At 43.3% G+C, this 24,601-nt stretch overlaps 3 protein-coding genes across 6 annotated transcripts in view; 1 reads left to right on the plus strand and 2 right to left on the minus strand.

The window, feature by feature from the left end:
• Positions 1-1,902, minus strand: part of p3h4 (prolyl 3-hydroxylase family member 4 (inactive)) — a 5,957-nt gene extending 4,055 nt beyond the window's left edge. The window contains exon 1 of the mRNA XM_077008157.1: positions 650-1,902. Within this exon, the coding sequence (XP_076864272.1) occupies positions 650-1,138 (489 nt within the window). The 5' untranslated portion in view covers positions 1,139-1,902. The remainder of the gene's footprint in view (positions 1-649) is intronic.
• fkbp10a (FKBP prolyl isomerase 10a) overlaps positions 1-15,391 on the plus strand; it is a 16,358-nt gene extending 967 nt beyond the window's left edge. Inside the window, exons 1-10 of one of the 3 annotated variants that reach the window (XM_077008154.1) lie at positions 2,054-2,380; positions 6,556-6,704; positions 7,077-7,266; positions 7,973-8,118; positions 11,183-11,372; positions 12,216-12,361; positions 12,464-12,653; positions 13,066-13,208; positions 13,428-13,591; positions 13,779-15,391. In XM_077008154.1, coding sequence (XP_076864269.1) covers positions 2,187-2,380; positions 6,556-6,704; positions 7,077-7,266; positions 7,973-8,118; positions 11,183-11,372; positions 12,216-12,361; positions 12,464-12,653; positions 13,066-13,208; positions 13,428-13,591; positions 13,779-13,964 — 1,698 coding nt within the window. In that variant the 5' untranslated portion in view covers positions 2,054-2,186 and the 3' untranslated portion in view covers positions 13,965-15,391. Of the gene's footprint in view, positions 1-2,053; positions 2,381-2,411; positions 2,557-6,555; positions 6,705-7,076; positions 7,267-7,972; positions 8,119-11,182; positions 11,373-12,215; positions 12,362-12,463; positions 12,654-13,065; positions 13,209-13,427; positions 13,592-13,778 lie in introns of those variants that run through there. The other 2 variants (XM_077008155.1, XM_077008156.1) reach the window with 2 other exon arrangements.
• An 81-nt stretch (positions 15,392-15,472) lies between these two features.
• LOC143516516 (cytosolic 5'-nucleotidase 3-like) lies at positions 15,473-24,020 on the minus strand. Of its 2 annotated transcripts, XM_077008159.1 has the most exons (9): positions 23,754-24,020; positions 22,413-22,511; positions 22,154-22,223; positions 21,669-21,715; positions 21,488-21,573; positions 20,544-20,633; positions 18,730-18,892; positions 17,021-17,221; positions 15,473-16,890 (listed from the first exon to the last, which is right to left on the minus strand). In XM_077008159.1, exons 1-9 carry the CDS (start codon positions 23,754-23,756, stop codon positions 16,780-16,782), a joined length of 870 nt encoding a protein of 289 aa, XP_076864274.1. In that variant the 5' UTR covers positions 23,757-24,020; the 3' UTR covers positions 15,473-16,779. The 2 variants fall into 2 exon arrangements, with proteins under 2 accessions (XP_076864274.1, XP_076864273.1); XM_077008158.1 differs by lacking the exon at positions 23,754-24,020 and having other exon boundaries at positions 22,413-22,547.
• Positions 24,021-24,601: the final 581 nt, after the last annotated feature.

A 24,601-nucleotide genomic window follows, 5' to 3' on the forward strand; every position in this document is an offset into this window, starting at 1 on the left:
TACCCAAAAAATAATATTAGCTGATCCCTTTATTTAGCACTTAGCACCATCGCAAAAACGTAACTTCAAGTGGTTAAGACACAATAACACGAATGGGGAAAGCATTTAATTATTTAAGCAATTAAAGTAATGCTCATGTCCGCAAAAGAAACAGCCAATAGTGTCTTAGGCGTGGGGGGTTTGGGGGGTTTTAAAGCGCTTCCTGCGTGGACGTGGCACGGGTTCCTGCCTCTAAGTGCCGTGTGGGTCGGAACAACACTGTTCTGATTTCGTGATCAGGCTGCGACCCACATAAAAAAAGAGAAGATGTCCAAAGTTGCAAAACAAAGTGGCGATCGTTTATTTCTAATCGAACCTGACTCTCCTCTACACGTAAAAGTGCGAAAATTACAGTTACTTGACGGACATTTAGATAACTTATGAGACGCGAACTATAAAAACGATAAAGGGGACTTAAGTAATACATGTAAGTCTCATGTCAGGTCAATTATGAACAGTAAACCTTCACATTCTTTATTCTGTATTCTCTGCACACGGCTGAATTTAGCATATATAAAGCGGTTTCATGAACTACTGAACTGAACCACTTACTCACCTTAGTGTTTAGGTAATTTGCCACATTTATCAGATGTAGAAAGTACGTCCTTACCTGGTAATAAGCATATTGTAGATATCTGTATGGTACCCTCAAGTCGAAAGCATCCAGAGTTTCCCTTTTAGGATATGATTTTGAAAATACCGGGAGATTCGCTTTGCACTTTTTAAGGCAGGCTGCCCGGACCAGGATATGAGTGATGATCCGCAGACTAACGTCGTCTGGTCCAGACTCCTCTCGCTCCACACTCACTCGACTGCAGTTCTGGCTGCAATACGCTTCACTTTCCTTCAGTAGCCGGTGGAGTCGCAGACTCAGGTCTAAATATTTAATACTTTCCTTCCAGTTCTGAGCGGCATACTGGTCTAACGCGTAACCGTACGCCGACTCCAGCGGCATGAGGTCGGATAGGGGGAAGCTCTTGAAACTGTACTTCTCATACTGAGCCTGGACCGGCGACGAGAGGAGGAAGGCCAGACAGAGAACCGCCGCTAAACACACTCCTGTCGCGCTTGGAGTTCGTAAGGCCTTGTTTCCATCCATCCCCTTCTAGTTTAGCTGTCGGTAGCAGTCACTCCAAAAGAGTCAGTCTAGTGTCCCCGGTCAACAGTAGTAAAGAAGCATGTCTCTCTGCACGTAGTGAGCCGTGGCCCGGCCTGTGGTGGTGGAGGTAGGGAGGAGGAGGAGGAGGAGGAGTGGGTGGAAAGTCCTACGACACTCTTCAGTTCGGCACTCGGGCGCCCTTGTGCTGTTCCTGGGTCTGAAAGCCCGCTGCACACGGATGAGAGGAACTGACAAAGATTTGCGACATGATTCTGGTTTATTCATGTGTAAAAATCCCACAAGGACACTAACTGTAGCCTAATACGCAAATGTCTTAACGTCTAATGTCAAAATCTAACTGCGAGGAGTTTGTGAAGCTTTTTAAAAGTGTTAGGCTTTGTGTTATGTCGATATGCTGAGTATAGTGCTTGCCTCTATTCAATTCTATTCTATTCATATATTATCATTTACAAAAAAGTACTGCTCGAGATAAGGCGTCTTCATTTGTCACAGGACGAACCCTGGATACAAAGTCTGTCAGTAAAAAACTACATTCCCTATCAGATGGTTTACTCTCTAAATATGAGGTATGGTTAAACAGAGAAAACTAGGAAGTTTCTCTGTTTGTTGAGGTGACACGGGATATTTCAGCCACACAAGTCTGAAGTATGCTGAGATGAAGATGTGTAGGACCTGTGAGGATGTCCTGCTCGTTCACAGTACAGCCCGTCTGATGGCTGTACTAATGTAACATGTCCGTTACATGTTTGACGTTAGTCTGTACTGGACACATATACAGCACTGGTAACTCTTGACCGTCCCCAGTCCAGACCCCCAATACAGACGTTTACTGGTGACTGAAAAACAGTTCACACGTTTACAAAAAGGGGAGGTATATCACGAAAAGGCGTCACTTCGAGAGATGAACCCGGGGCGGGCAGCAGCAGTTCGGTGTGGTACTAGTGATTTTCATGTCATTTACGAAGAAGTGGAAAGTGTCCGGTAGCTACGACAGTTTGGTTTAAAAGTTGGATACAGCGGCTTTAAGATGGAGCTGAACTACGCCGTCACATTTCTCTGCGTCTGGTGCGCGTATGTAGGCAGCAAGTCCCGAATATTACAAGACGTGATCATCGATCGATACTCGTTACCGACGTTTTGTCCGCGAGAGGTCGAAATCGGAGACTACGTGCGGTACCACTACACCGGAACGTTTACTGACGGGAGAAAGTTCGACTCCACGTAAGTCAGTGGGCTTTAGGTCTGTAATTATGAGTCTGTGAACAAAGCAGGAACGAGCTGGAATGGTTAAGCAGATTCCACATACCAAGGTACAGTCACCACGACCTTCTTTAGATGGTTTACGACCACAGCGTCGCTGCCGACCGGATGACTTTGGTTGGTTCTCGTTGATACTGGTAGGTAACATGATATCGGGCGTTTTTGCTGGTGGGAATGTGTCAGGACGAAGAGTTGGAGGATGACTAACAGAATGGCAACAGTCCTTGTGTACAAACTTTTTTCTATAAAGACTAGAATGCAACATGCGCTACATAATTCAAATACACGCCACCGTCGGGCAATGCCAGCACTTTCACGCAGCGAAAATATATAATCTGAAAAAGGCTGTAATCTGAAAATTGCCACGCACGCACAGCCTGCTCTACAATCCTGTGTTTAACTGTGTTGGTGACATAAAAAAGACACGTGACTCCTCCGTTATTCAGCTTTGATCTTTAAAGATAAATAAGGTATACCACCACTGTTTTCAGATTAAAACGATACTGAAATATGATACGCATGCTATGTCACCCCAGAACACCCCCACTTTTAAAAAGCTTGATACACCCGTGTGTGTGTGTGTGTGTGTGTGTGTGTGTGTGTGTGTGTGTGTGTGTGTGTGTGTGTGTGTGCGTGCAGGACGTTTCAGACAGAATTCTTTATCTGTGCAGACAAGCAGAGTGCTTCCAAGCATGTAGATCAGTTCTTTTTCTTTTGAGTTCCCTATCTACAGTGTTCCCTTGTTGACAACTAGCAATGCAAACTGATTACTGCAGAGTCTATTAGCATTGTCGACAGGTGTAACTCTAAATGACCAGCAAGCCTTTTCTTCATTTGGTCTTTGTATCATCCTGCAGGATTTTGAAGTGTTGGCATGTTATAATAGCTGCTTTTTTCTTTGTACAATGATACATGGACTCTATAACAGTTCTTGTCATCTTACCAGTAGACAGTTTATAGGTAATTGTATCCATTCTCTGAACAGGTAAAGCACAAGGAAAATCATTATCCTGATTATCTATAACTTAATCAGGGAATCCACAGTTATGAATATACACTGCTCAAAAAACAACACAATGTATCTCCAAGTCAACCACACTTCTGTGAAACCAACCTGTTCAGTTAGGAAGCAACACTGATACCGAATCAATTTCACCTGCTGTTGTACAAATGGAACAGACAACAGGTAGAAATGAGAGGCAATTATCAAGTCCCCCCCCCCCCCCCCCCTTATAAAGGAGGTTCTGCAGGTGGTGACCACAGACCTTCTCTCTGTTCTCATCCTTTCTGGCTGATGTTTTGGTCACTTTGGCATTGTGTCAGTTCTCTCACCATAGAGGGAGCATGATGTGGTGTCTACAACCCACAGAAGTTGCTCAGGTAGTGCAGCTCATCCAGGATGGCACATCAATGTGAGCTGTGGCAATAAGGTTTGCTGTGTCTGTCAGCACAGTGTCCAGAGCATGGAGCAGATACCAGGAGACAGGCCAGTACACCAGGAGACGTGGAGGAGGGCGTAGGAGGGCAACAACCCAGCAGTAGGACCGCTACCTCCGCCTTTGTGTAAGGAGGAACAGGAGGAGCACTGCCAGAGCCCTGCAAAATGACCTCCAGCAGACCACTAATATCCATGTTTCTGCTCAAACTGTCTGAAACAGACTCCATGAGGGTGGTTTGAGGGCCTGACGTCCACAACTGGGGCTTGTGCTCACAGTCCAACACCGTGCAGGGTAATTGGCATTTGCCAGAGAACACCAAGACTGGCAGATTCGCCATTGGCACCCTGTGCTCTTCATGGATGAGAGCAGGTTCACACTGAGCACATGTGACATCACACTGAGTCTGGAGACGTGACAGAGTCTAGAGACGCAATGGAGAGCGATCTGCTGCCTGCAACATCGTCCTGCATGACCGGTTTGGCAGTGGGTCAGTAATGGTGTGGGTGGAGGGCTGTACAGACCTCCATGTGCTAGCCAAAGGTACCCTGACTGAAATTAGGTACCAAGATGAGATCCTCAGACCCACCGTGAGACCATATGCTGGTGCAGTGGGCCCTGGGTTCCTCCTGATGCAGGACAATGCTAGACCTCATGTGGCTGAAGTGTGTCAGCAGTTCCTGCAAGATGAAGGCATTGATGTTATGGACTGGCCCGCCCGTTCCCCAGACCTGAATCCAATTGAGCACATCTGGGACATCATCCACTAACGCCATGTTGCACCACAGACTGTCCAGGAGTTGACTGACACTTTAATCCAGGTCTGGGAGGAGATCCCTCAGGAGAACATCTGCCACCTCATCAGGAGCATGCCCAGGTGTTGTAGGGAGGTCATACAGGCACGTGGAGGCCACACACACTACTGAGCCTCATTTTAACTTGTCTTGAGGAATTTCCACTTTGAGTATGATTCCAAATCCAGACCTCAATGGGATAATAATATTGATTCACATTGATCATTTTTATGTTATTTTGTTCTCAACACATTCCACTATGTAATTAATTAATAAGATTTTCAACTGGAATATTTTATTAATTAAGATCTAGAATGTGTTACTCTAATGTTCCCTTTATTTTTTGAGCAGTATATTACACATATTTCCATACTTTTTGGACAAAGTCTTCATTTTTATTGCAAATGTGCTTAAACTGTAATAGCTGTGAGTAAGAGTCTTTTGCAGAGGATTTGAAGAGCTGTACTTCAAAAACAAAAGAGAGACTATGTTTATAATAGATACATTGTCAAGTAATGAATAGTAATTGCAGAATAATTTTTTGAAGGTGGGTAAGGTATGTTCCTCTCTGAGGGGAACTCCTCTAGATCCTTATACAAGGCCTCCTCACCCATTACGGTGCTCAGCATGAGTCAAACTCCACCATTATGTTTGCTCATTATGCCACAGTTGTGAAACCTTTCTCCAAAAATAATGAGATAGCCTACAGAGAGGAGGTAGACCTCCTCACTACACGCTGTGCTGATAATAACCTCTGGCTGAATGTCGGTAAGGTAAACGAAACAGGGGCTCACTGGCTCTTACAGATGCACTGCAGAGGGTGTTCAAATGAGTGGTATGATGGTGTGTTATGGCCCCTCTACAGCCACTGACAACAGACCCCTACAGAGAGGGGTACACAGCTTGGTACATTACTGGAATCACTGGCCTTACTCTGCAAGGTTCTTCACTCTGCAAAGATGTGTGAGGAAAATGAGCAGCATGGCCTCAGACCCAAACCACCGATCTGAGCCTGCAAATCCACTACTATCCTGAGTATGTGGTCCAGAACTAACCCACTACTATCCTGAGTATGTGGTCCAGAACTAACCCACCGCCACCCAGAGCATTGAGCCCAGATCTAATCCACTACAATCTGTAGCATTTGGTCCAGATTAAGTGAACCCTTCTAGCACTTATTCTTGTTTTGTATCTTAATTTATGATTATTTTGTAATTTTTTATAGGTATTAGCATTGACTCTTGTATCAGTTCAATGGTATCGTAGATTCTAACCTATTGTTCTGGCTATGGTACATTAAATGAGTAGATGACAACTTTGAAAGACTGTCTGGATAGGAGCAACTGCTAAACGTCAAATGTAAATGGAACCACATTAAGGAATGCAGACAGTCAAGCTTCTCACACACTGCAGGGTGTTCCCTGTGTTGGGGGACTGTAGGGATTTCAATGTGCAGGGGGGACTGTAGGCTGAACTCCAGTGGGTGGGGGTGGGGGGGGGGGGTACCTAGAGGCTACTCCTACTCCTCTGTCCTATTCCTCTGTCCCTTCTGCCCACTACAGAGGACTGTCCTGTTGGAAGGCAAATATTTAATAAACCACATGGAGAATGTCAGCACAGTGCATGAAATATTTCTCTTGAAGTTCTGTGTGTAACCAGGAGGAGGCAGAGTTTCTTTTGTTTGACAGTGCTGTAGAAATAGTGCTAGAGAAATATGATGTTTGACTGACAGAATGAGTAATAAACTCTGTGAAGAGTTTTACTCTAATCCACCACTCTAATGACTGGTCTGTGTAATGTGATCGAATTACCTAGAAGAGCATAGAAATCCCATTTTCTGTCAATTTCTCCCCCCCAAACTCTCTCTCTCTCTCTCTCTCTCTCTCTCTCTCTCTCTCTATCACAGTTTTGATAAAGGAGCCCCATTTATTGGTCAAGTGGGTTTTGAGGGTAAAGTCATCCCTGGCTTGGATAAAGGAGTTCAGGGGATGTGTGTGAACGAGAGGAGGAAGATCACCATACCACCACACCTGGCATATGGTGTCACCGGAGCTGGTAACTTTCTGCTGACATTTATATAGGCTTCTCTTGGCTCAGTTATTGTAACACCTTAGACATCGAGCGATATACATGCAAATATAGAAGTGAGATTTATTAAGTACAAAACCTTAATCCAAGTCAAATAAATGGTCCAGGCAGGCACTCAGAACAGTAACCAACATGAAAGGACGAATAAACCAGACAATAAACCAATAATAAACAACACAACAAGGAAACAAAATAAATAACCAGACTGACATTTATTTAAGTATTTGCCACTCTTTCACTTGGTCTCTCTCTCTCTCTCTCTCTCTCTCTCTCTCTCTCTCTCTCTCTCTCTCTCTCTCTCTCTCTCTCTCTCTCTCTATTACTCCCCCTCTCATCCAGGCACAGTAATTCCTCCTGATTCGACCCTGGTATTTGACATCCTCTTGCTGGATGTGTGGAACAAAGACGACAAAGTAGAGACGCGGATGTTAGAACGGCCGAGGACGTGTCGGCGTGCAGTGCAGGCGAGTGACTTCATCAGGTACCACTACAATGGCTCCCTGCTCAATGGAACCTACTTCCACACCAGGTAGGTCAGACCGGGTGAACGACCACTGTCAAGAGGGAAACTAACTTCTCACAGGTGTACTCGCAGTTATTTGAGTTAATAATAATACGAGTAGAGATATAAGTCCGTAATTCGAAGATAAACTAGTAAACATGCAAAGGTAAAAAAACAGAAAACAAATCTACATATGACATATCCAACAGGGAATGATATGAAACGAAAAAATGAGGAACTGAAGAGACAACAAATAGAGAGAAAATAGAAGAATAGAGAGAAAGCTTAGAGCTATACAGAAGCAGATGAGACTTTGGGGACATGGGGCATGTGTATAGAGAAAGAACTGGAAACAAGCGATAATACTTAGGAATCTAATGAATTAGATTTGACAAAGGGAAGAGTGGATGTGGTGTGGGCAGGAATGCTGGGGGTTATAGTGCGGTTCATAGACGTGACACCCTTCCCATAGGAGCACCTAATACCCACATGAAGGAAGGATGAGGAAGGGTTCATTTACACTGTTCTGGATTTATTCTACGAAATTTCGGACACTGGTTTCATATAAATTGTTGGATTTATCAGTGCCATACACATTTGTGTTGTTGATCTTTAAGTACTGAACTGAACACATGAATATATGCATAATATATACTGTATGTAATATATTCAGTAGTTCCTCATTAAAGATTGTTAGTGTGAGTGTTGTTCTGAGTTTTATTATGTCCTGTAGCCAGCAGAGGAGCAGCACGTATGACACGTACGTGGGGCGGGGCGACCTGATCAGGGGGCTGGACGAGGGACTGTTGGGCATGTGTATCGGGGAGAAACGCTCCATCATCATCCCTCCTTTTCTGGCCTATGGTGACAAAGGACACGGTATCCCCCTCACATCCCCCTCACATCCACTGTACATACTTAAGCACTCAACAGTAAAGCAGTCAAGTGTTCTTAAATTTACATTTTAAGTAGCAAGTTATTGAAACACCTTGCCGGTGCAGCTTGGACACATCGTCAGTGATGAACCCAGGATCATTGGGTGTTTCGGGTCTTAAATCATCAGACACCCTCACCTGGGCGACCCAACCGGGGGTGATCAGTCCCTGGTTTGTGTCCAAGCAGCATGCTACTCCATTCTTCTCCCCTCTTGATCCACAGCCACCTGGAGGCTTTTTCTGCTGCCTCACTGATGTTTTTTGTGGCTCTCCTCTCAGCCAACCCTCTAATGCCAAGGAGCTTGAATGCCCGGTGCACAAATTGCCCTATAAAACCCCTGCAGCCCACCTCAATCGGCTCACAGCGGGCCCGTCAGCCACTTTCTCTGCACATCTCTACCAGCTCCAGGTATTTTGCCTTCTTTCATTCATGAGCCTCCTCCATCCTTTCCTCCCAGGGAACTGTAAGCTCCAGCAGCACTACTTGCTTAGAGGACTCCGATGTTAGGACCAAATCGGGCCTAAGTCGTGTTTTTGCAATCTGCTCTGGGAACTTCAGCTGCTGCCCAAGGTCCACTTTTAATTTCCAGTCATTAGCTGAGGATAGTAGCCCAGTTGGGGACTTGTGTGCCACTTGGGGTTTTTCTCCTGCCCTGATGAAGGTGATGTTATGCCTTCCTGGGAGCTGGAATTTTGTTTGCTGAATTCTGGTGCAGATGGTTTCTGATACTGCCTTAAGCACCTGGTCATGACGCCAGGTGTACCTCCCTTCTCCCAGGGCTTTTGGGCAGCAGCTTAGGATGTGTTCCAGGGAGCCTCGACCATGGCAAAGTGAACACAATGGTTTTTCTGCTAATACCCAGCAATGGAGATTGGTTGGACTTGGAAGGACATCGTACACTGACTGGATCAAGAACTTGAGTCGTGCAGGCTCTGACTTCCAAAGCTCTGTCCAGGTGATCTTCCGTGCAGATGCATTCTCCCAGTTAATCCATGCTCCTTGCTGGCGCATGCCCACCATCCTGCTACGGCGTTCCTCCTCCACCCCTGCTCGGATCTCTGATTGGATCATCTGGCGTCTTTCTTTCCCCTGGGCTTTTTCGTAGCATGGTCGTGTGAAGCTGCCTAGCCCAGCCCGCCCAACTGCCACTGTGCCAACCAAGATGCCATGCCTCAGTCTTTCTTCAGCCTGTTCCACTGCCTCCTGTGCCTTCCACTTCCTCAGCAGAGTCTCTATAAAGCAGCACCTCCATGGCTCTTGTGACCTTAAACTCCTCTACCAGACCAGAAAAAGGGAGTTGCAGCTTGTTGGAGTTCCCATACAGAGAAACTCTGCTTAGGCTCTTCGGCAGACCTAGCCACCTTCTCAGGTACTGGCTGATGTTGCGCTCAAAGCCCTCTACCATGGTTGTGGGAACCTCATACACCAACAATGGCCACAGAAGTCTTGGCAGGATACCATGTTGGTATATCCATGCCTTGATCTTCCCTGGAAGACCTGATTTATTTACTGCTGATAGCCATCTTTCCAACTCCGCATGTGTGGATTGGACTGCTACCTCGTCTTTCAGAGTGTTATCGTAGATCTTCCCTAGACTCTTGATGGGTTTCTCAGTCACTGATGGAATAAGGACTCCATCCAAGTAGAAGCGATACTTCTCCACCACTTTACCTTTCCTCAGGACCAGAGACCTGGATTTTGCAGGCTTAAACATCATTCTTGCCCATGTGATAATCCTTTCCAGACCCTGCAGAAGCCAGCGGCATCCTGTCACTGTTGTTGCTGTGACTGTGAGATCATCCATGAAGGCCCTAATCGGAGGCTGGCGCATGCCTGATTTGGACAGGGGGCCCCTACATTCCACTTCGCTGATATGGCACTGGTACAACCTGTGATAATGCCTTTCTCAAGTCGATGCCATGCTGATGTTACTGACTCAGAGGTGAATCTCAAACTAAACCTGCTGTAATAGTCCCATATGAGTTTGTTGATCTTCTCTGGTATGTGGTGAGCTGTCAAAGCTGTTGACACAAGCTTGTGCGGGATGGATCCATAGGCATTAGCCAGGTCGAGCCAAATGACTGCCAGGTCCCCTCGGTTTTCCCTTGCCTCCCGTATCAGATGAGTGACCACTCCTGTGTGTTCTAAACAACCTGGCATGCCTGGGACTCCTCCCTTCTGTACTGATGTGTCAATGTAAGAATTCTTAAGGAGGTACTCAGCCAGCCTGTTTGCCAGAACCTTGAAGAAGATCTTGCATTCAACATTGAGCAGGGAGATGGTGCGGAACTGTGAGATGTTACTTGCATTCTCCTCCTTATGTATCCAGACACCTTCAGCATACCTCCACTGCTTGGCAACTCTTCCCCTCCGCCATACTACCTCGATGAGTCTCCACAGCCTTACGAGGAGTCTAGGGCAATGTTTGTATACTTTATATGGCACACCGCTCGGTCCTGGAGCTGCACTGGCCCGAGCCATTCTCACTGTGTCCCTGACTTCTGCCAGGGTGGGTTCCTTGATGTTGAACTGGGTGGAGGGTTCTGGAGGTATAAGCAGCTCTCTACAGGGGGGCAGGTCTTCCTCTCTCCTACTGTGGCTATATGAGTTCTGGAGGTGTAGGTTCATCTCATCTTCTGGACAGGACAAGGTTCCAATCCGCTTCTGTCCTAGCAGCTGCTTAGTGACTCTAAAGTAAGTAGTGATATGGAAGGTTGCTATATTAATATATTAGGGTAATATATTAGATATACCTGTTGTGTATATGCACCCTGTGGCTGCACCCTTCAGTACCTCATAAACAGTGCACACCCTGCAGTCACCCCTAAACTACTGCTAACCAAATGACCATATTATCCAGGTGAATGCTCTCTAGATACTGTATCAAGATAAGGTACAAGATTAAGATCTCTACATGCATTTTATGAGCAAAAATGTTAAATTGATCCAGATCTAAAAATTGCAGGTCATGCTGAACTACAGGGATCATATGTCATTGTTTATTCAGGGTCAAAGGTTCCACCATATGCAACAGTTATCTACGAGGTGCTGATGGTAGACGTGTTTAACGTGAAGGATGATATAAAGGTGGAGGTGCAGGAGTCTCCACTCCCCTGTAAGAGAAGAACTCAGGTGGGCGATTACGTCCGCTACCACTACAACGGCACATTCCAGGATGGGACCCACTTTGACTCCAGGTTAGCCAATCAGATCCGTGCTTTCCAGAGGAGGCATAATCATTGTGATGTGTCTAACAGCAACTGTTCATATGGTATGTGTCCTCACTGCTGTATTCTTTCATGTACAACAAAGACAGTATTTGCTACCTGTGGCTACATGTTAACCTGCTTATATTAAAGGCCGCATTTCCTGAACTCAAGCGTGAGAGAATTGTGTTCTCTGACTCCAGCTATTGCTAATTAGAGTTCTTCATCATCCACCCAGTGCCAGTTTCTAAACTGCACGCTCTATGCCCAAAATAAGTGTATTCCTATTATGAAAACATATGGCAGGAATATTTGTGCTGGGGGTTTTCATGTAGATAATGCTGCTGATTCTACATATTCGGAGTTCATGTGAATCCTTTGAAGTTCTCTCGATATTTCTCAGCTTAATAACCGTGTCATGTTCATGTTCAAGTATATCACAGAGATTATTGGTGCCCTACATGCAGTTGTCACTATTATCATTTCCATTTTGTAATGCAAGTTCAGATAAACTGACTACCCTTCAGGTTGCCGTGGTTAAACCTTTACTTCAGTTTACCTTTACAGCATTTTCCACAGTAATTTTAGACCAGTATCTTAAAGTCTCATTCTTATAGTAACTGCAAAGGTAAATAGAAGTGTTCATGTTTTCACAAATTTAACCAAACACTGACACAGTACAGTTTAGAGCCAAACCTAAAACTTTGTAATGTGTTGTATTTGATTAGTTACAAAGCAAGTAAAATACTCACAAATACTCTTATATATATATATATATAAGAACCATGTGAGTTCAGGTTCCACCTCTGGTCTCTTCCCTCTGTGCACACACAGCTACCAGCGCAACAGCACATATGACACGTTCATCGGCATGGGCTACGTGATCCCTGGGATGGACCAGGCACTCCAGGGAGTGTGTGTGGGCGAGAGGAGAAGAGTCACTGTGCCTCCGCATTTTGCTTATGGAGAAAATGGAACAGGTGGTGTATTATATATATCGTTCCTGGTACAAAACACTCCAGGGTCGAAACACACACAAGCACACATTCACTTTTCTCATGTGATCTTACATTGTATTGCAGGCAACCTCATTCCAGGTTCTGCGGTGCTTGTCTTTGATGTCCACATTGTTGACTTCCACAACCCAAAGGACTTGGTGGACATTACGGTGATCCACAAACCACAGGGGTGCAACCTCACCAGTGCTGCTAATGACCTGATTCTGTACCACTACAACTGCTCACTGCTGGATGGCACACGGCTGTATACCACGTGGGTGCCCCCTCGGACGATCATCTCACACACAGAATAGGAGCCTCGCTGTGACATTTCTTTGATTTGTAGATATGCCCATACTGTATGCTGAGGACAGGATAATAACCTTCATTTACTGACCTACAGTGTATACTCGGTACTAAGCCTTACTCTACAGTATTTACCCAGAACTAATGTTCATCACAGCTGTAATCATCACATTGGTCATAATGCTGTTATAACCTGTGCCAGTAAACATATCAGTGAAAGAGGCTTTAATGTAGTAAAAATTCATTTGTTGTATTGCTTGACACAATAACACTAAAAGCTGAAGTGCTGAGCTGGAATTCATGTGAAGTGTTAAGCAACAGCTACAAAAATGCATTAACACAGTGAAAACGCGTTATAATGAATCGTTACTTGCTTCTAGGGACGATTCCACCCAGCCTTCGCGGACGACCCTGGGTCAGGGGAAGGTGATCGCAGGGTTGGACCAGGGGCTGCAGGGCATGTGTGTGGGGGAAAGAAGAGACGTGATAGTCCCCCCTCACCTGGGTCATGGATACAATGGAGGTGACACTTCATAACAGAACACACAAAGTACCTTCTCCCAGCCCAATGCCCTCCTATTGAGGCTTTATGAATTATGAGGCTTATTAAACCTACCATATGCATTTGTTGTAAAAGCAGGAAGAACAGTCACATGAAATTTTAAGTTCTCTCATGAAAGAGACTCAAACACTCTAGTAAACAACAGTAGTTCTGTGATCTGTCTGTCTGTGTGTCCTGCAGGTTCAGGAGTGCCCGGAAGTGCTGTGCTCCTGTTTGAGCTGGAGCTCTTGGAGCTGCATAAGGGTGTTCCTGAGGGCTACCTGTTTGTGTGGCTGGAAGACAGCCCAGAGCCTCTGTTTCCTGCTATGGACTTGAACCACGACCAAGAGGTTCCCTTACAGGAGGTAGGTCCACTCACACATTCATGATGTTACCAGTGTGTGAGCACGATATATTTATTCATCAAACAGAGAACAAGAACTCAAGAAACAAGCAAGTGTTAGTAAGAAAACAAGCACTCTTCCCTTTCTCTCTCCCTTTTCCTCTCCATCCATCAACCTCTCTGTATCTCCACTCTCCCTCCATCTCTAGTTTATTGCTTTTATAAAGCTGCAGGTGGCAGAGGGCAAAGGTCGTTTGCACCCAGGGATGGACAGTGACACAATCATTCGAGACATGTTCTCCAATCAGGACCGCAATGCTGATGGCAAAATCACAGCTGATGAGCTGAAACTCCAGACAGACGAGGGGGAAGTCCCAGCACACGAGGAGCTCTGAGAGACACTGATTAGCTAATGAAGCGTTCTACCTGGACAGAGGAAACTGATGAGACACTAACTCATCTCTCACCTGCTTGGACTATTAGACACTTATCAGTCTTTGGAGGAGCTGGTATGAGAGGGATTATACAGCATGTAAGAAGTCACCAGAAAGACAGGAGCCTTAATCAGCATTCCAGATTGACATTTATAAACACACACAGAGATTATAACTTGATACTCTTTTCTCCTTTAATTACACATTTATGCAAAAATGAGTAAAACCAACCAAAAATTTTAAATTTCTTCAGTGATCGTTTCCTCAGTGTCCATTTTCTTTTCCATCTTACACTCAGCAGATAACGCTGACAGTAAACAGACTGTTGTTTCCATTATTGTCTTGGGACGCTTGTAAGCATAACGAGGCCACTGTGAAAACTTTGCACAACTGATGCAAAAGCAACTGGAACTCGTAAGAGGTGAAGAAAAAAAAATGTTGATCATCTTTGTGTGATGGAGAGGACCAGATTCCACTAAGAAGATCAATGACTGGGCACTGCACCATAATATTATTACTAAAAAGAACAATTAAATGTTTTATATGTTTAAAAAAATAAACAGCAACAGGAGTAAAGCTTTCATGCTTGCAGTGTGGACAGACTTGCAGTGTGGACTCTCTCAGACTGCTTGCTTTAGGCATCCCAAGCAATTTATCATTCATCAGCTTCACTTATGCCCCCAGATACTGAAATATAAACACTTGTGATAATTTGCTAAATTGGATTTGCTAAATTTGATCTTATATAATTAATAATTATATAAATAATCATATTATTATAATTATAAAGTCAAACAGCAGGATGCCTTGAGAGAAAGTATCAGGACTAATTTAAAGATTAAATGCACTAGGCCAGGGGTCACCAAATGGCGGACTGTGGTCCGGATCCGGACCCGAACGCCGTCCTGTCCGGACCCAATCACATTCCCGATTAACTGGATACGGACCCAAATGCCGAGTGTTACGTTCGACACCCCCCAACCCCCCCCCCCCCTGCTCAACAACTTATGTTCGTCGCCCCCCCCCTCCCCACGCTCAACAACTTACGTTCGCCACCGCCGACCCGGACCTCAGGTCAGACCTATCTGCCAAAATTGGACCGCGGAAAGATATAATTGATTACCCCTGCACTAGGCCTATAATATTTGGTCTTCCATTTTGAAATACTATTTAGTGCAATACAGGTGCTTTGTGTTTTGTTACATATGCACTCAAGAAGACTAATTCTTATTTTGGGTTAAGTTGTAATACTTCTTTTAACTTTTGTTGCACTAGAACAGTCACTAGAAACTTGACATGGCACTTATGTCTGTTGTGTTAGCAGTATGCTTATGAGAATCTGTGCCTTATTTACAAGTTGCGTTGAATAAACATTTTTGGTAAGGCAAGGCAAGTTTTTTTTATACAGCACCTTTCATATACACTGGCAATTCAAAGTGCTATAAAGAAAAGAAAAGCTTATTACGACCAAAGGTCCATCACCTTTATTGCCAACAAAATATAATACATCAAAGTTAAAATCAACATTTTAAAGGAATAAAAATTCTTTAAAATATAATTAAATAATGAATTTGAAGAAATAAAATACAAATTAATAGATTATTAAGATGAATTAATAATTAAAGAAAATAAGTAAAAGATAAATACAACAGGCTACATTTTCAGTTCCTACAAAACAAAAACTATCCAAAAGCCATTCAAAATAAGTAAGTTTTCATCTTACATATAGCATTGGAGCTCTTATAATATCCTCTGACAGCTGGTTCAATTTACGAACACCATAATAGCTAAACGCTGTCTCTCCGTGCTTAGATTTAACCTTGGGCAGGACTAACAGATCAGTTCCCAGTGACCTAAGAATCCTGCACGGCTCATAGCTCTGCAGCATATCAGATACATACACGTACACCATTAAGTGATTTATAGACCAGTATAAGACCATACCTTCTATCCTGTCTAAATCTTCACTGTCTTTTTTGGGAGTCCTGTTAGGAGGCCATTACAATAATCAATCCTGCTAGAGACAAAAGCATGGATACACTTCTTAGATGTTTTCGTCAAGAAATCTCTGATCTTATTGATGTTCTTAGGATGATAAAACGCTGACTTAGTTACTGATTTTTTGTGACTGCTAAAACTGAGATTAGTATTTTAGTATACGTAGGTTAGGAGCTAACTCTTTGGAGTTTAGAGTTTTCGAGTACAAGTAGGCAGCTAGTCTGTGCCTTTCATTGCCATTACCAAATATAGTACTGTAATCTGTTTTCCATTGTTCAACTGCAGAAAGTTTTTACTCATCCAGTTAGTGTTGTTCTCAAAGCACTTGCAAATAGTTACAGTAGATGTCTGGTGAAAGGGCTAAGTAGAGCTCACAATAAATGTTAGTGAGGCAATCCTACACTCAAAAAACAGACAATTCAACAACAGAATCAGCTTAGTCTGATGCAGATCAGTTTTATAGCCAATTTCATTTTAATTTCAAAACATTAAACCAGTATGCAATACAGAATATTTCTTCAATTTCATCAAGTCAAAGTTCAGACTCTGTCTGAAAGTTAGCTATATCTTCACCAAACATTCTTTAAAAAGTGCCTATTTAAACCATTTAAAATTCAAACAAAAGGAGTGTATATAAAATATTTCACTCTTAATGTTCCATGTCTTTTGCTCAGGGCAGTGAGACACGTAGATTCTCCGCAGGACGATAATGAGACAGGTACAGTTCCAGAACAATGAAAGGACGAACAGTGATCCATGACACTGCAGTCCCAGGTTTTTACTGTGCACTTGTGAGGTACTGCAGGATGGCGTTGGGTACATCCATGGTCTCATCTCTCTCCAGCACAATGTCATAAGAGTCCAGATATGATTGCTTCCCTTCCTCTACCTAAACACAAAAAAGCATTCAGTTATTAGCCCAGGAACCCGGAGGTGTGTGGAGCAGTTTAAGCAACTGTTGACTTCTGGGGAACTGGATGTGTGGGAGTGTGTGTTTGCGTTTGTGTGTATGTATTTGCCTTATCGTTGAGGTATCCTATCTTCAGGATGTTCTGCAGGTCCTGAACCCCATCAGCCATCGTAAGGTCTCCCAGTGAATCTCCCAATAGCAGCACGTTGTGACGGCTCTTGAGCTCCTGGAAGTGCCCCGAGTTCAACAGCGCCCCCTCTCGCTTATTATAGACATGAATCAGCTCTCCCTTAAAATCCTGCAATACACCCTACAAACAAGACAATAATACACTTTACAAACACACCCTACATACAATACAATACAACAGATACTTAACATCTGTTCAATGTGTTCAATACACATAAACATAGGTCCCTGCACCCTGCACAAACATCACAGTTAAGTTTACCATTCTTTGTTAACCATGGTCTATTTAATCTAAACTCACCAGCCACTTTATTAGGTACACCTGTCCAAACGCAAATGTTGAATCAACAACTCAATGCATTTAGGCATGTAGACCAAGACGATCTGCTGCAGTTCAAACCGAGCATCAGAATGGTGATTTAAGTGACTTTGAACATGGCATGGTTGTTGGTGAATTTCAGAAACTACTGATCTACTGGGATTTCACACAACCATCTCTATGGTTTACAGAGAATGGTCTGAAAAAGAGAAAATATCCAGTGAGCAGCAGTTCTGTGGGCGCACAATGCCTTGATGCCAGAGGTCAGAGGAGAATGGCCAGACTGGTTTGAGCTGATAGAACGGTAACAATAACTCAAATATAACCAGTCGTTATAACATGTTGAACCTTAAGGCGGATGGGCTACAGCAGCAGAAGACCACACAGGGTTGCACTCCTGTCAGCTATGAACAGGAAACTGAGGCTACAATTGGCACAGGTTCACCAAAATTGGACAATAGAAGATTGGAAACACGTTGCCTGGTCTCATGAATCTCGATTTCTGCTGCGACATTTTCGGATGCAGTGGCGCAAAAAGGGGGTATGCAGCGAATGCGACGCATAGGGGCGCTGCACTAGAGGGGGCGCCAAATCGATGCAAGAAAATTATTTGCCGAGTTGGTGGGGGGTGGGGGTGGAGTGCGCCGATAGTATGTTTGCATACACCTCAGAAAGAATGTAGTTGCAACCCTGTTCGGATGGTAGGGTCAGAATTTAACATCAACAACATGAAAGCATGGATCCATCTTGTCTTGTATCAACGGTTCAGGCTGGTGGTGGTGCAATGGTGTGGGGGATATTTTCCTGGCACACTTTGGGCCCATTAGTACCAACTGAGCATCGTGTCAACGCCACAGCCTACCTGAGTATTGTTGCTGACCATGTCCATCCCTTTATGACCACAGTGTACCCATCTTCTGATGGCTACTTCCAGCAGGATAATGTGCCATGTCATAAAGCACAAATCATCTCACACAGGTTTCTTGAACACGACAATGAGTTCACTGTACTTGAATGGCCTCCACAGTCACCAGATCTCAATCCAATAGAACACCTTTGGGATGTGGTGGAATGGGAGATTCACATCATGGATGTGCAGCTGACAAATCTGCAGCAACTGTGATGCTATCATGTCAATATGGACCAGACTCTCTGAGGAATGTTTCCAGTACCTTGTTGAATCTGCCACGAAGGATTAAGGCAGTTCTGAAGACAAAAGGGTGTCCAACCCAGTACTAGTAAGGTGTACCTAATAAAGTGGCCAGTGAGTGTATATTCTACTTAATGTACTTAAGACAGAAAGTACTTACAGACTCATCAAAGTCCATGTAGTTGGAGAAAACCTTAATATTGGGATGAAAGAATCCTTCTTGCCTGATCACCTCCTCTAGAATATCCCCGATACCAGCAGAAAAGATCAGGAGTGGAATACTATGCTGATGAAGGTGGTCAAAAAACAGCTGGAAGCCCTCCCTGCCAAAAATCATCATCATCATCATCATCATCATCATCATCGTCGTCGTCGTCATCATTCCCATGGTGTCTTTCAGGTAATCATTGCTGATATTGCTCAGTTGTGCACTCTGAAACAAACCCTCTCTTCACTACGTGTATATCTTTACACCCATGTGTATCCGTCCATGCATGTACACCCATCTCTGCCTTCACTCATGTCAATCAATGTGCCAGTAAAGGAATGTGTAGGAACCAAGTGTTTATGGACATGGTTATGGACTTGTTAACAGCGCAATGCCATGTCATTGTGACGGTGGTTTGGTGATTAATGGGGTAGCTCAGCAGTTAGGGTACTGGACTTGTAATAATAAGCTTGCAAGTAGAGGCCTGCGCAGGACTGCTTGTTTAATCCCGCTCCCGCTTGTTTTAATCCCGCTCCCGCCAATAAATCGCTTGTTTTAATCCCGCACCCGCCCGCCACATACACGTTTCTGTCGCCCACGCCCGCAATCCTAATACGAATTAGTTTATTGCTTACTTACTGAATGATTAGTTGTTTTTGTCCTGTTCCTTATGCATGGAAATCATTGCGTTGTTATTATTATTATAATTTTCTAGACTATTAATTTGCGGGATTTTTCTACATGTATATGCGGTCCCGCTCCCGCATCGCCTGGACTAATTAAACTCCCGCTCCCGCCAATAACAATTCAATTCTGTCCCGCGCCGCAATATATTCTGTCGGGTCCCGCGGGATTACTGCGGGAGTGCAGACCTCTACTTGCAAGTTCAAGCCATACCACAGTTATCACTGTTGGGCCCTTAATCCTCAATTGCTTGAACCATACTTGTGTACGGAAAATACCATTATTATCTTGATCCTTACTTCATAATTCACTTTCCTATTTGAATCCTACCACATGTACACCATAATTTGCCAGTGACCTGCTGGTCAATCATGGGTATCTGTGGGCTTGCATGTTTAGGGGGAGCAGATTGTGCTTCTGAGGGTTCTGTATTACCCCCTGATGTTGCAGCCATAACCATGGCCCATTGAAATGTGGAGGACTGGAAAATTTCCAATGTCAACACCTTTCCTATTTTCATATCACTGAATAAGCAAAGCGTGCGTGGTAAGTAGCAATGGTACAAGAGAGATAAGGCCCCCCGTAGCATCCTGTTACAGTATCAGCTCAAAATGGGTTTGGCTAGGGGAAACTGATGAAGCTTTTTCTTCTTCTGATGTTCTTTACACCAGCCTGCTCTAGCTATCCTACTTTAAATGTCTTCAAATGCCTTCAGTGTCTTTGCAGATATCAAGTTTATATTTCTGATCAACTCTCAGTTGAGCCTAATCTTTGTTTACACATTCCTTTGCATTATAATAAGTCTTATTTCATTAAATCTGTGACCACCTTCACAGGCATTATTCATTTGTCCAAGCACTTTACACACTGGTGTTATATCCTCATGCTCCTATTAAGACTCCATCCCATCCCAAGTAATGCCTCTCCCTGGTTTACCCCTGAACCTTTAGCTAGGAAAACTGCAAATAAACATTTTATCCACTTCATTAAGCCTGACTGTCCAATCCACTAAATATACAAGACATTGAATATCATTTATATCCATAATGAACATACAATCAGGGTGAATGTTCTGGCATTACCTGAGCATGGCGTCCGACTCCTTCACCGCAGCAGTTAGCTGATCCTTCCTTATCTTCTGTTCAATCAGCAGGGCGTGGGCTTTAGTCCACCTACACCACCAACACACAAGGGCACCTTCTTTTTTTGCATGATACCACAAATAAAATATTAAATTATTGACTGAAAGGTTTTCCTCTGTCCACTGATGTCAGTTTTCTTTCAAAATGTAAACATACTGTGTCACTTGCTCCCAATCAATAGCCTACAACTACCCTGTAATCACTGCTTGTCTGTGCTGTCTAGTACCACTACAGTGACCAGGCATAAGGGACAACGTGCAGGATAATCAAGACCATTACTGTACAACTAAAGGTTTATGTGAATGTGTTTTGAAAAACATTATTCTAGAAATGTTCTATGCTCTGCAGACCATCACTTGGGAATGTAAATTGTGTGTGCTGGGTATTGTGGTATGGTGGTCACCTGAAAGGCCCAGATCTGAGACCAAATGTTGCTGATGCCCTCAGCCTTCATCACAAATGGTGTCAGACACATAGGATGGTGTGAGGTCATGGGGAGGGTGCCCATGGTTAAAGAAACCCCCTTAAAGGCATTTAACTACTTATCCCACTGTGATATTACGTGACTAATGGATTTTGGCTAAAATTTCATCTCTACAATAAGTATGAGTTTACAGTATGGCAGCATGTAGTGGCACGGAAAGCGAGAGAGAGAGTGAACAGAGCAGAAAGACTGAGCTTTTCCAATGGATTTCTGCTTGAGGCTACTGCTCCAAGACCACGAGGATAAAGGAGACATGCTTGTCTGTTTTGTATATGTTGTATATGAAATCTACTGAACTTTAGAAAAAGCAGTCTTCATTTCATCTACCTTGGCTACTAAAGCAGACACACCAGTGTTATCTTACAGCAAAGAAGAATTGTATGTAATTAGCGAAACTCACCATTCAACCATGAAGGGCAGCTTCTCCTCTATTGAGCGAGTGGAGTCAACCTCAATTGGGTAGTATGTGTTCAGCAAGTTCTTCAACTGCACACAATGGACACAATATAAGTGGGACTTTGATTTGCAAATGAACTGATAGATTTCTTTCTATACACAAACTGCTTCCTAATGAAGCTCACCTCTGCTTGACCGGTTTCACTGATAAGCTTGCTGCTATCCAGAATATCTGCAAGAAATTTTTTTAATTAGTTATTTTTAAGGATATTATTTTTTTATAGTAAGGATAAAAAAATAGTCATCCTCAAACTATGCTTGAGACAGTAACAGTATAAGTCACAGAATCCAGTAGTTAATTAGAATCTGTTATCTAACATTTACCACCCCACAAGAAGCAGTTTAAAAATATTCCATTGAGGTTATTAATGTGCAGCAGGTCCCAAGGCAGTTCAGATGAAAGACCTGCAGTTTAGGGTTTTCACACCTAATGCAATACACCTGAATGTGGCCATCAGCTATTTACCAATGCAGCTAATTACCACGGGCCAAGAAAAGTGCGTAAGAGCAGAGAAACTCTACACCCTGCAGTGCCAAGGCCATCCATACCCTGGCTGTGTCGTAAGCACACAGAGCCCAGAAGCAGGACAACGAACACTCTTAAACTTACTGTGAGAGGTAGGACATCTCTTCCCATTGTGGGCAAATCTAGTGAGGGTCATATCAAAATCGGAGATCACCTGAAATGGGGTAAAACCTTTTACATTATTGCCCTTCAAGTTTAAAATATTGACTGAATCATCACATGGGCAATTATAGCTTGTTAGACTCACTCATAGAATGCTGTTTGTACATACGGTATGTTACCAATATTAATATATCAGGGGTTACCATTTTGTCACCAATGCCATATTTACTGTGCACATTACCTGTAACGTGTTGATCCCAGATTCCTTTATGGACTTCAGAATGTGTTCTACCCGTTTACTGTCCTTCATCCACACTGTGGCCTTTGTCAGCTCTGGGATCTGTTGGATGTAGGAGAACATTTGAGTTCAGTCTGAAATCACAGAGATCTAAAAGCAAAACTGATACCATAACTGAGATGTCTCAACACACGGATATGCGAACACACATGCACTGTGGTGGTTGTATGAGCGGCACATGTACATGAGTGTGGCAAATAAAGGGTTAACAGAACAGGTTGTGTGGGTGTGAAGGGTGAATTAAACATTTTTTGTATATTTTAATTGTTCATTTAAATACATATATAAACCTAAATTAAGACCCTTAAAGACGTCCTCCAATGAAAATGTACTTATTAACCTGATTAATCTGTAATCCGTGTTTTAGACCTATAGAATTAGGATCGTGAGAAAAACTGATAATAAACAGCCAACCCCAAGAGGTGGGTTTCATGTTACACTTCTAAGAAAAAAGTCACTATCATAATTTTGTGAAACAAGAGGTATCAGAGAAGCAGGTTTTAGTGTGACATTTTGTAAACTCGCTTTCATTATTTGCAAAATATGCCAGACACATGAGAAGTAAATCAAACTAAAAAGCTAAAATAAAAATTATAACGTATTCGGGTTTTCCATTTCTATTTGAAATGAATAAATAAATTTTAAAATCTTACCAGACTGATGATTTAAATTAAAATTGGTTTACATTTCTTTACATCATTTCGTTTATCATCATCACTGCGGAATATCAAGGTCAGGATTTAAATGGACGAAGTGACAGATACTTTTAAGAAACTTCATGAAAAACATATGAACTCAACTCCTCACAGATGGATCTGGTGTTGGACCGACACCGACCAGCATCTGTCGCATGTGTAAATCTAGAACAACGAGTTAGGATGGTTGCACACATCGGAGGTTTTGTAGCCAACATCCCTGACCCATACAGGCCCATTTAAACATGGTTCTGGTAAATTAGCTTTAGCGCCTTAGCATAGCGCAGCTATCTTAATCCAAGCGCTCAAATGTGGACAATCCGGTTAATACTGTACCGGTTTACTCAAAACAGCCCAATAACTCCTCCTCGTTGTAAGCACCCGGTTATCGGTAGCCGATTCTCATTCAAGTGCTCAAATACACTTTCAAATTGTATTATTTTATTGTTCACTTCAGATTATAACGTCTAATGAGATTACTGGATTATAATAACCATGACAACGAGGTATAGCTAATCCAGTTAGCTGGTTAAAGTGTCAGATTAGCAGGCTAACTGGTTAGCCGGGTCGCTCTCTGAAGACTTCTTACCATTTTGAGGAAAGGCGTCTCGTCTCCCCCTAGCAGCAGCAAGATTAATCGTTGGCTAGTTAACTGCAGTATAAAACAAGTTTTATAAATGTCCGTAGCCGGATGTTTGATCTAATGCTGTAATCCTAATCTGCTGCCGTCCAGGTTCCTGGTAGCTAGGTCGCCTCCTCCACGCAGATAGCCGACCAACACCGGCGGGACGTTTGAGGACGTGTTCGTGGGAGCGGCGTTGATGCCAGCTGCGCACTTCTGTACACCGCTCTGTTCAAATGAGCCTTTAGTTAGCTGCATGCTCCGGGGTTTCTGAGGACTGAGCACGGAAGTTAAAACGTTTTCATACTTAATGTTAAACTGACTAATAAAATGTTTTATGAATATTAATAAGTCTGATTTTATTAATATCTAATCTTAATTTTTAAATTTAGATTAGATAATCTTAATGATTTTAAAATAATTTATTTGTGTGTTACTGATGCAAATAAGTATTTGAACACCTGTGAAAATCAATGGTAATATTTGGTACAGTAACCTTTGTTTGCAATTATAGATAAATGTTTCCTGTACTTTTTCACCAGGTGTGCACACACTGCAGCAGGGATTTTGGCCCATTCCTCCACACAGATCTTCTCCAGATCAGCCAGGTTTCTGGGCTGTTGCTAAGAAACACTGAGTTTGAGTTTCCTCCAAAGATTTTCTATAGGGTCTGGACACTGGCTCAGGGTTCCCACACCTTGGTTAACATCAAATTCAAGGACCTTTCAATGACTTTCCAGGACCAACTTCCTAAAATTCAAGGACCTGCACCTGGCACCATTTACCTACTGTTACCCCCGAATATGTTGTCAAAA

This window comes from Brachyhypopomus gauderio, chromosome 6 (assembly GCF_052324685.1).
Source record: "Brachyhypopomus gauderio isolate BG-103 chromosome 6, BGAUD_0.2, whole genome shotgun sequence".
NCBI classification, from domain to species: domain Eukaryota; kingdom Metazoa; phylum Chordata; class Actinopteri; order Gymnotiformes; family Hypopomidae; genus Brachyhypopomus; species Brachyhypopomus gauderio.

What these genes read in the sequence shown, in the direction of transcription:
- LOC143516516 (XM_077008158.1), bottom strand. Translation starts at nt 22,532, where the DNA reads ATGTTCTCCTACATCCAACAGATCCCAGAGCTGACAAAGGCCACAGTG. An exon ending in CTGCCCTTCATGGTTGAATG is followed by an intron (nt 20,634 to 21,487) that starts GTGAGTTTCGCT and finishes TTGGTGGTGTAG; the next exon opens with GTGGACTAAAGCCCACGCCC. An exon ending in GAGTCGGACGCCATGCTCAG is followed by an intron (nt 18,893 to 20,543) that starts GTAATGCCAGAA and finishes GATTTTTGGCAG; the next exon opens with GGAGGGCTTCCAGCTGTTTT.